The sequence below is a fragment of the Etheostoma cragini genome, chromosome 8 (genome assembly GCF_013103735.1).
Source record: "Etheostoma cragini isolate CJK2018 chromosome 8, CSU_Ecrag_1.0, whole genome shotgun sequence".
NCBI classification, from domain to species: domain Eukaryota; kingdom Metazoa; phylum Chordata; class Actinopteri; order Perciformes; family Percidae; genus Etheostoma; species Etheostoma cragini.
In genome coordinates this window covers 29096165-29106317 of record NC_048414.1, presented here as the reverse complement: position 1 = coordinate 29106317, position 10153 = coordinate 29096165, and the positions used below count along the sequence as shown (strand labels likewise).

General features: G+C 40.7%; 1 protein-coding gene across 1 annotated transcript in view; it reads right to left on the bottom strand.

Moving 5' to 3' along the window:
- The window catches only part of wwp2 (WW domain containing E3 ubiquitin protein ligase 2), a 51390-nt gene extending 43125 nt beyond the window's left edge, over positions 1-8265 (bottom strand). Inside the window, exons 1-4 of the mRNA XM_034879800.1 lie at positions 8179-8265; positions 6911-6992; positions 1237-1393; positions 779-900 (exon numbers count right to left, since the gene is read on the bottom strand). Of these exons, the coding sequence (XP_034735691.1) occupies positions 779-900; positions 1237-1393; positions 6911-6980 (349 nt within the window). The 5' untranslated portion in view covers positions 6981-6992; positions 8179-8265. The remainder of the gene's footprint in view (positions 1-778; positions 901-1236; positions 1394-6910; positions 6993-8178) is intronic.
- Between the last annotated feature and the right edge of the window lie 1888 nt (positions 8266-10153).

Here is a 10153-nt window from a genome sequence, read left to right as displayed (position 1 = left end):
GAGTGGTTGAGAATGTAGAGGACAAAGGTGTCGGGGACAGGGAAAAAGGTTGAGTTAAAGGGGGGGGGAGAGAGAGTGAGGAAAGACGGAAGCGAGGGAAACCGGACATCTAATGTTATTGCTTTAAAATCAGAAAACAGCGTGAACCCACAGTGTTTAGCTTCCACAGTGATTACAGGGGAGGGCCACCCTGCTTAGATATGTGTAACAGAAGAGGTATTAGATGAGCAACGACTGGCCTACAGAGCGGAGTAACATTATATCTATATCATGCTGCCATGCTTTACTCTATACTGGTTTCAAAAGCCAACGTGCCACTTGTGTGTCAGGAAGGGAAAACTGTCCCATTGGCTACTGACTGAGCTGTTCCACAAAAGTGCAGATTTAACTATTTTAACTGTATTTTATTCAGGTGAAATGTACCCAAAACTCAAACTTTGTAGTAGCATTTGTATGAAAACTTTTATAACTTAGAATATCCATTAATGCACATCTTTTAAGGTTGGTGGCATATAATCCAGTCCAGCTTGGCAGGTTCACTTTATTACATGACCCTGTCATATTTACAAGCTATTTGCCATTAAGGCCGATTCTGGTTCTCCTGGAACGTGTTCTTATGTCCCAATATATTGTTTTTTAATTGTTTAAAAAAATCTAATAATTTGTACCAAACAAAAGGCTGATTCAGGCTCTAAAAGTGAGGTTATGCCATATTAAACACCGTGGAGAAATCCATCATTATAGTTTCTAATGTTTTAGTTTCTGTGTTTTTACTTACTCTTGCCATGGTGAGTGCGCAGTGTGTCCAGCAGGTCTATGGTGGCGCTGCCCAGGAGCTCCTTCCTCAGGGTGTGGCAGCTCCACAGCTTAAGATCCAGACGACTCTGGGGTGTCACATTACTGGGACACAAGGCAACATGGCCTGTTAACACACATCATCCAAAAACACAACAAATACTGCATGCCAGCTGATTAATCCAATCAGTCTTATCTCAGGGAATGTTTTAAATGAGTTTCACTTTTAATAAACTACAATTTCTACAGCTGAAACAGCTGCACCTCCAGGTACAGCACGTCTTCATGAGTGTGTGTACTTTTTTTTTTTAAACAAAATGCATTATAATAAGATACAGCGGCAAAGAAACAACGGCACTTAATACATAAAATATCATTTAAACAAAAAAACATTATGCATGTGTGTATGCATGCATGTGTGTGTAATGGTGTTTTTCTCACAGGGTGAGGTCTTCATTCCACTGCAGTTCGAGGTGTCCACTGCGTTTGCCTGTTTTTTTGGTTTCACTGGACAGTCCGTCTGCAGTCACCTCGACAAAGGAGCTAAGTCGCGAGTGACGGTTTGGCAGCTTGGGAGACTGGGGCTTTGCTGAAACCACTGAACACGCGCACACACACACGCACACACACACACACACGCACGCACGCACGCACACACACACACACACGCACACAGAAAAAAAAACAGTACGAATATATAAGAATTGTAAAATGTGTTATTTCTGCAAAACTGGTTCTTCTATTGAAAAAAGGACAAAATATAGTTTGCGTTGGCCAGAGTGTCACAAAGAAAAGGATCGAACTGAATATGCTTAGATACACACTGACAGTCTAACCACAATAAGAAATGTATTTTTATTTTAAGTGTGTCTTACAGGTCAAAGGTTTAGCTTTCATATCCACAACACCTCATCCACAATTTCTTTTAAATGACATGCTGTCGAGCTCTGTGCCAGCCAGTGAGATTGGGCCCCTACAATTAGGTCATGGCAAACAGAAGGCCTTTCATTTTAGTATCTTACAGAGGAAACACAAACCAGCTTATCCACAACACAGCAGACAGATCCTCACATTAGACTTTAAATACGTACTGACACAAAGTAAAATAAGGAATCTAATTTTATTGTTTTTAGACATGTTGTCTTTAAAGTACTTCTACCTTACTCACTGACTACTAACCAGTCAGACCCCATGTTATTAGGGGGTAGTTGTCTACAGCCACTGTACCTAGAGTAAGATCCGGATCTTGTGAAGGTGCTTTGAATGAGTCTACTACTCTGGAGCAAACTGCTTTCAGGGTGGCTGCGCTCCCACGGGTCAGTCTTCTGACTGTACCAAAGGTTAGGAAGAAAGCGGTTGGTGGGCGAGCCTTCTTGTTTCGTGCTCCAACATTAGGGAACAGTCTTCCAGCAGACATTAGATTGGCATGCTCAACTGAGGTTGTTAAATCAAAGCTTTTCACATACTTATTCACTGCTGCTTATGAGTCCTAAATGTTCATTTATCATTGTTGTCTTTGTAGAGTGGCATTTATTTTGAAACATTCTGTTTTGATTTACATTTCTAATTTACTGTTTGTATTTTAATTGTATTCTTTTTGTAAAGCACTTTGATTGAAAGCACTCTATAAAAAAATGTATTATTAATATTATAACCAGAGATCTGTCACAACTGCATCCTCTTTCAAAAAAGCTAACTGAAAATGTGTCTATTTCTCAGTCTTATGATCAGTTACTATAATGGTGTGTCTGTCTGTGTGTATGTGATACTGTAAGCCCCTTTTACGGACGCACCTGAAATTATCTAGACCTTAGCCAGCGGAGCTGCATGAGAGCGCAAATGTCTAAATCAGTCAGCATAATCCACAGCATGTCCTGTCTGCTGTACGCCCTACACAACGTCCATTCCTTATCTAAACCAAACTTATTTCCAGAACGTCAGAATCCAGCTGACTTGGACAATCTCCTGTTGTGTGCTACATGTGTGAAAGGGAAATTCAGGACTATGTCGGGACCTGATTCCATTGTCTGGAGTTCATTGGTAAAAACAATTAGGAACAGTCTAACACAGCAGAGTACATCAACTGTTTGGAATTTGCAAACTGTGGTGGCATTTTGCTGGTCTGTGCCTTGCTGTACCATCTACCTCTAAAGTCTTGTTCCTTTCAGTCTCAAGTAGTTACTGTGTTAGGTGCTAAAGGTCAGCTATGGGACACAATATAACGTTATCAAAGCCTCATATACAGTAGAAAGCAAAAACCTCTCTTGGATCAACTCTTTTAATGACGGTGTACTTTAAAAATGTTTTCAGGCGCCCTGATAGTTGAGTTGGTAGAGCAGGCGTCCATACATAGAGGTTTACTCCTCGACGCGGCGGGCCGGTTCGACGCCGACCTGTGGCCCTTTGCTGCATGTCACCCCCCCCCCCTTCACATCTTTATCTGTCCTGTCATTTAAGGCCTAAAATGCCCCAAAAGTAATCTTTAAAAAATAAATAAATTTATGTCCACATGTTGGATGCTTTTATCCAAAGGGACTTCCGTTCTCGATTGTGCAGCATCTGGAGCAATTTGGGATTCTGTGTCTTGCCCAAGGACACTTGGACATGAAAAATGCAGGGACTAGGATCCCATTCGATCAGCCTAACCAAGCCCTTCACTTTCCTGCAGTTCACTGGGAGGATGCAAATAGCCAACAATAATCAGTTAATTCAGTCAGAATTGAAGATACTGAATATTTTGCTTCTGTCAGCGTCACTGTCACTACACTATACCTTTTCTGCAGTTTGTTTAAAAGATGTCAACATACTACTGTTCTATACCAACAGGGAAATATACAATACTTCCACCTTCAGATATCAATCAAACTGCAACTTTAAAAAGCCACTGCTTATGAAGCTAAACAAAAAGACAACAAACTAGACTTGTTTATGTTTTACTAGCATTCACAACTAGTTTGACTTTTTTTCTAGCTTTGAGTCCATTTCCTTTGTATATTGCCTTGTGGGAAAGTAGTGTCTGTTTTTCTGCATACTGATTGTTTTAAGTACACGTTACTCAAAACCTGCTCATAATAAGTAAGTTGTATGGCTTTGGGATGCAACTTGGGTGTTGCTTGAATGGCAAGCAAAAAGTCAAATAGAAACATCTCCATCTAGTGGAAGCAAGAAGAAGAAACATCTGTAGTACAACTTTCATTCATTTACATTAGACTGAGGTTTAGGAAAATAATTCAGTTGTCATGACGGGACTAAAAACCAGCCATAAAACTTGTATGAGGACACGGGAGGGGAGGGTTCACACTGCAGGCCTGATGGAACGCTGCGTGATTTTTAAAAGGACTTTCGATGTTTTCTGCAGCCTAAAAATACCACAGGTTAATGACTTTTTAATGGAGATTTAGTGTTCTCACTAGTTGAACAGTAACAACCTAAAAAAGAATATGCATCCAAAAAGTTGTACAACTGCTGCTGTGGCTATTCTTGTGTAAAATGAAACTTCCTGATTCATTTCTTAATTTTTACACAAAAAAGGAACGAAAAACGTAAGGCTGAGCTCTCACCTTCAACATTTCTTTTGAGAGAACTATGTAGTTGAGATGTGAGTGTAGGATTTATCCGGTTAACAACATGCAAAGTTCCCAGGAGAGAAGAGCAGGAAAAACATGGCACGATGTAGCGTTGTTTGTGTTTTTGTGTATGTAGTGTTTTCATGTGGGGCTTCCTACAGAGAATTGATGAAATGCTCTGACACTTTCTGAATACACCTCTCTACATTTTGAGATGTTTCAATAAATCACAGGACTATTGGAAACTCTGCAACTCTGGTAGTAGCCTCCAGCTGGGCTAAGACAGGCTCAGTAGCTTAGTAGTGCTGTAGGCCTGCTGAGAATCTTGTTACAGCATGTGTCAGTCAAATAAGAGACCATCTGCTCATCCTGAGTCTCTTCAGGTTTGCAAACTTAGGAAGACACAGCCTGGCAGTGTATCTCAGGGTGCTTCTGATCAGGACCGATGGATGAATAAATGATGACAGAGAGAAAGGCTTCTGTTTGTACTCCTTCCTATTACAGACAAGACATTAGCAGAAATCTAAAGAGGAGAAGTACGTAAGAGGTAAGAGGTGGAAGAATCTCAGAAATGGAAGAATCAAAAGAAGGTTTGACAATGAGGGAGAGGGGGTAGGAGGGGTTGAGATAAGTTCAACACTACAAAGTGGGGGTGAGTATATCAATAGTGAGGTAAATGAGGTGATGAGTCTGAGCTCAAATGATCAGCAGTGAACGACACTGAGGGGTTGGGGGTGAACTACAGTATGCTTGAGTGAAACAAGATTGGTAGTAGTTTAGATAAGAGGTCTGGAGGACTAACGGACACAAATGTACAGTACTGGCCAAAGGTTTGGGGTCCCTTAGAAACTTCCATTGCACCCCATTATAGACAGAATCCCAGCAGAGATCAGTAACCAGGGCAGAGTTCTCAGACTACATTATGTGCTTACATAATTGCAAAAGGGTTCTCCAATGTTTCCTCAGTTAGTTTTTTTAAATGATATCAGATTAGTGAACAGAATGAACCTTTGGACCATTGGATGAAGGGTTGCTGATAATGGGGCAACGTAGATTAAAAAAAATTCAGCCCCCCCCCACTCAGATCAGCTGGCATTCTGTCTATAATGGAGTGGAATGGAAATTTGTTGGTGACCCCGAACTTTTGACCGGTAGTGTGTTCTACTGCTGCATGCTAAAACCTAAGCAAAGAGCTGCAAAGATGAATGGATTAGTTGCCAACACTTGACCGGTGAGGGACATACAGGACGTACTGCTCCGCCTTTTGAGTTTCCGCTGTCCCAGGATAAACTCACAGCTGCTGCTAATGCTGCTAACGGCAGGTCAGAACAAGGATACAGGGACTACCACACGTATTTAGGTATAAATGTAAAACTACAATATAAAGGAAAATACACAGAGACATAATGAATTACAAGTGTATAATACTATTATTAGTCAGCATAGTGTATGCAAAGATTAGCACGCAGCACACACGTAAGGCAATAATTAACAGATAACAGAGCATATGTGAATTTCTTATCAATCTCATTCATAATTCATTTTATACGCATATACACTGCAAGTGAAAGTGGAATAAATAAGTGTCCCCCCCCCTCCATCTGTAAGTAACATAGAGTTCTTGGTTTTTTAAAGATGCTGTTTGAGAGAAATCACGGAGAATCAGATTTTTTCATTTCTGACTTGGATCATTGTGTGTTACTAAACTTGACTTGGGACGAATAAAACGTATCCAAAATTCAGGTGAATTTGGCATGAATCAATCAGTTTGTCATTCCTTTACAGGCGACAGCTGTGATGGGGGAGTACACCGGCTGAACAGAGAGGTGTAAGATTGCATAATGATTTGGAACGCCAAACTGATTTCCTGGAGGAAACCCTGGAAAAGGTTTTCTAAGAAGTGCAAATAGAAAAGCTTAAGTGAAACTAGAAAAAAACTAAACTAAGCAGCTCTGTATTCAAATCAGAATCTGAGTGATCATCCCTCGTGTTTGGTGCCTGAGGACCTGAGAGATCCCCCCCCCCCCCCCCCCCCCCCCCCCCCCCCCCCCACGGAACACTTTTAACCTGTTACATTCCACATTTTTCCTTTTATTTTCTCCTATTTGCCACACCCAAATGGAAAAGCTTATACCAGAGGAACCGCATTGCCAGAATGCGGACTGAATTCTTTTCTAGACTTAGCGACTACTCAAAGCACTCTACACTACTCGCAGCGTTCACCCCAGTCACACACACAAATACTGGTGGCTGAGAGATTCATGCACATTCACACAGTGACACCTCAACATTTTCATTGCTGTACAGACTTTGTACAGGGGAGGTATCTGGTTTCCCACAACACAGGTTCTCATTGCTTGCATCACAGAACAGAACAGAAATTGCATCACCGCACGGCCATAGAGACCTGGACAATTCTGCATGGATGAGGTGACCATAATCGATTATTGCCTACTAATGTTACTTGTTGATTGACAGGGCTAAACAACTTTTCTGGGGGAAAACCCTGTCTCAATTACTCAATGAGATGACAAAGAAAAGATCATTACCTTTCAAGATCAACTGGGACTTTTCTGTGGTCTGGGCAACGCCAGGTCTGCTCACGCTGGCAGCTGCCATGACGTCACAGCTCTGAAACACAGCAACACACAATATTACAACATTACAACAAGCCTTTTAAAAGATACAACATATATATATATGTTTAGCAGCTGGGCCAATTCCATTTTAATAAAAGCAGCAATGTGTGCCAAGACTTTAGTTAGACCCCATCCCCTTGAGCAAAGTCAGAGATGTAGCCTGAAGTACATATGCAAGGACAATAAGCAGCAAACTCTAGTCTGGAGCTATGGTTAATATCGGTCCTCCCTCTGTATATTGAGAAGAGGCCCTAACCCTAACAGTGGTGTGTGAGGGAGGTCTCATCCTATCAGGGTACCGTTCCTCGCTGCCCCACCAAGGTGACTGCTGTTGGCATCTCAGCCTAAGACCAGACGAAACCCAGTGATGCATGGTCAGATGTGACCTGGCCATGACACATGCGACATATCACGCGCTGGATAACCAAATGACCCCTCGAGGTCTGTCCCCGACTGGACACAACCAGCTCTAAGCAACAACAACAAAGCGCCCAGCATCTGCCGTCAACCTGGTGAAACGAGCTGAGCTGCGGCTCCGCAGCGTGAGCTGAACCCGCCAACGTTACTCAGAAGACTCAGGCCAGACTTCATGTAGACTCATAACGATTTAACTGTACCTGCTAAACACGTTTCATTGTCCTCGTATTTAAATACCCTTGGCTGATGCGCACAAAACACAAACACGGAAGATGATCAAGGCATTTCAGTGCATCACTGTCAAGCCAAGCATAGACAATATTGGCTTCCGGTCCTTTTTTTCATCAAACTACAACTCAACTGGCACACATGAAATATAAATTTAAAGTGTTACAGCTAATACAATGCACATAAGAAACCACACACGACGTTTTAATAAAAGTAAATGGTAATAAATAGCTCTCCACAATGCTGTATACCACACAATACATGTTGTCCCACCACTGAGGCTTTTATTTTGAAATGGAAGTCAGGACACGTCCGGTCCAATGTGGCAGATTCTGGCTAGCTTCACTCAGAGCAAGCTAACTGTTAGCGAGCAAGCTTCGTAGGGTTTTTTAATGAAATGACATGCCGTTAAAACCTCTTCTAATCACCTGACAACAAGTAAAACTGCATTGGTAGTTACGTGGTTCATGTCACAACACGTTATATCCGTTAAAACACCCCTAAATTAGGCTTAAATTTAATATTTCACGTACCTTTTTCAGCTATGGACCGCTGCTAACGCTAATGAACTTTCATTTCCGCCTCAGTCACAAGATCACGTGACCTAGGGTAGGTCTTCTTCATTGCACAAAGGATTGTGGGTCACAATGGTAACCATCATCACCTGAAGTATCACTTTATTCATTTCATATACACTAAACGGTCACTTTAAATGCAGATAAATACAATATACAATGGAAATTGCAGTATCTCTAAAGCAAGGAATGAAATGTATCAAAGATTGTATAAAAACAGGAAAGTCAAATATAATATCAATAGGCCTACATCATACAAATGAGCTCCAAAGTTGGTTTCCATCTCCTGGGAGGATCTAATAGTAACAGACCATACTCTTAAATTGCCAGACCTAAATCTTCAGCGCTATAGTATGGTCAGGCTGCACATCTCCGTAAACTAGTATGATACTGACTAATGCAAGAAGCATGTTTATTTATGTTGTGGAATTGAATATTGAAAGGAAATACATACAGTTTTCAGTTGTGAGGGATCAAATCCTGACAGTTACCATTTACTGGAGCTTCTTGTGGTCAGCAGCGCTGTGCCAAATGCAGGTGGGTCATGTACCCCTCCTCCCAATTAAATGCCATGGGTTGACTTTCCACAAACGCCCCAGTGAAACTTCCCATTCTACTGAGATCTAGAACAGAAGGGACTGACAGAGCAAATCTCGTTAGATGATAAAAGGCTTCACGCCGAGCTGGCCACATTGTTGTTGGACTAGCAGGTCTCCTGTGAAGATTGGCTGCATGTGTTAGCTTTTGCATTAGCTAGTTTTTGATCATTAGTAATGTTAGCCCAAGGGCTGAAAGGGCTGTAACAGATCAAACTTGACACTATCAAAACTGCTCTATATTTTTATACAAGGATCACAAACGCTTGAGAACAAAAAAGAATTCAAATATAAAACGTCAGTACTTTCCTCTAAACTGAAGTTTCTGACATGCCTCAGTTCAACAGCACCTTCTAAGATCATGTTAAATAAAGTCATACAACATAAAGACAAATAGGATATTTCTGTTAACAATCGATAACATTATTCCAGCATTTATGTTAAATTAATTAATTAAACAGTAAATATAATAATAAAAAGAAATAAAAACTGTTAAACCAAATGTTACACAAAAACATTAATTAAATATTGCACATTTGATTAATTGCGGTGTTTACCGTTAGCTAATCTTGATTTTGATTTGAAAATGATTAATCCTTCATCCCTAGCAGACTCTAATAATAACACATGCAGATGTACAGCTGTCTTTATTCACTCTGAAACTGTTGTTACATATACATAAGCCAAATCACACAAATTACCAATGTTACACAATGTTGCTTCAACTAAAAGTGTAACAACAGGAAGTTTGACTTGAATAGTAGCCTACACATCTTCCAGTGGTAGGCCTCTTTGACTCAGTAAATGCTATAATATAAAAACTGTAAATATGGCGGAGGAACTATGATTGAATAACAAGCCAGATGATTGGACTATAATTCTGGCCTATACAGGCGTTACTTGGCTGGTACACATGCTTTAAATCCCTCCACACTCAGACCCTTTGAACCATGAGCTCCACCCTCTCCTTGTATTTCCTGACTGGGTCGTGTCCATGAATCTTAGGGTAAACGTAGATGAACTAGAGTCCCGTAACCACATGTTAACAGCAGTGTGTAAGCAGCAGCCTCTTCTGTGCTCCTCACCTCATGATAACAGGGACCTTTACTTTCTAAATCTGTGGCGGAGATGGCTGCAGCCTCGCCATGTTGCACTTTCATTTAATATTCAACAATATTCAGACGAACAAGTTTAGGCTCAGCAATACTGAATCAGTTGTTTATTGCATTAACATTATGTGCAAGTATAGTACGAACATTTGCAAGCAGTACTCTTTTTCAGTATGCAATAGGTCAATATATATATATATATATATATATATATATATATATATATAT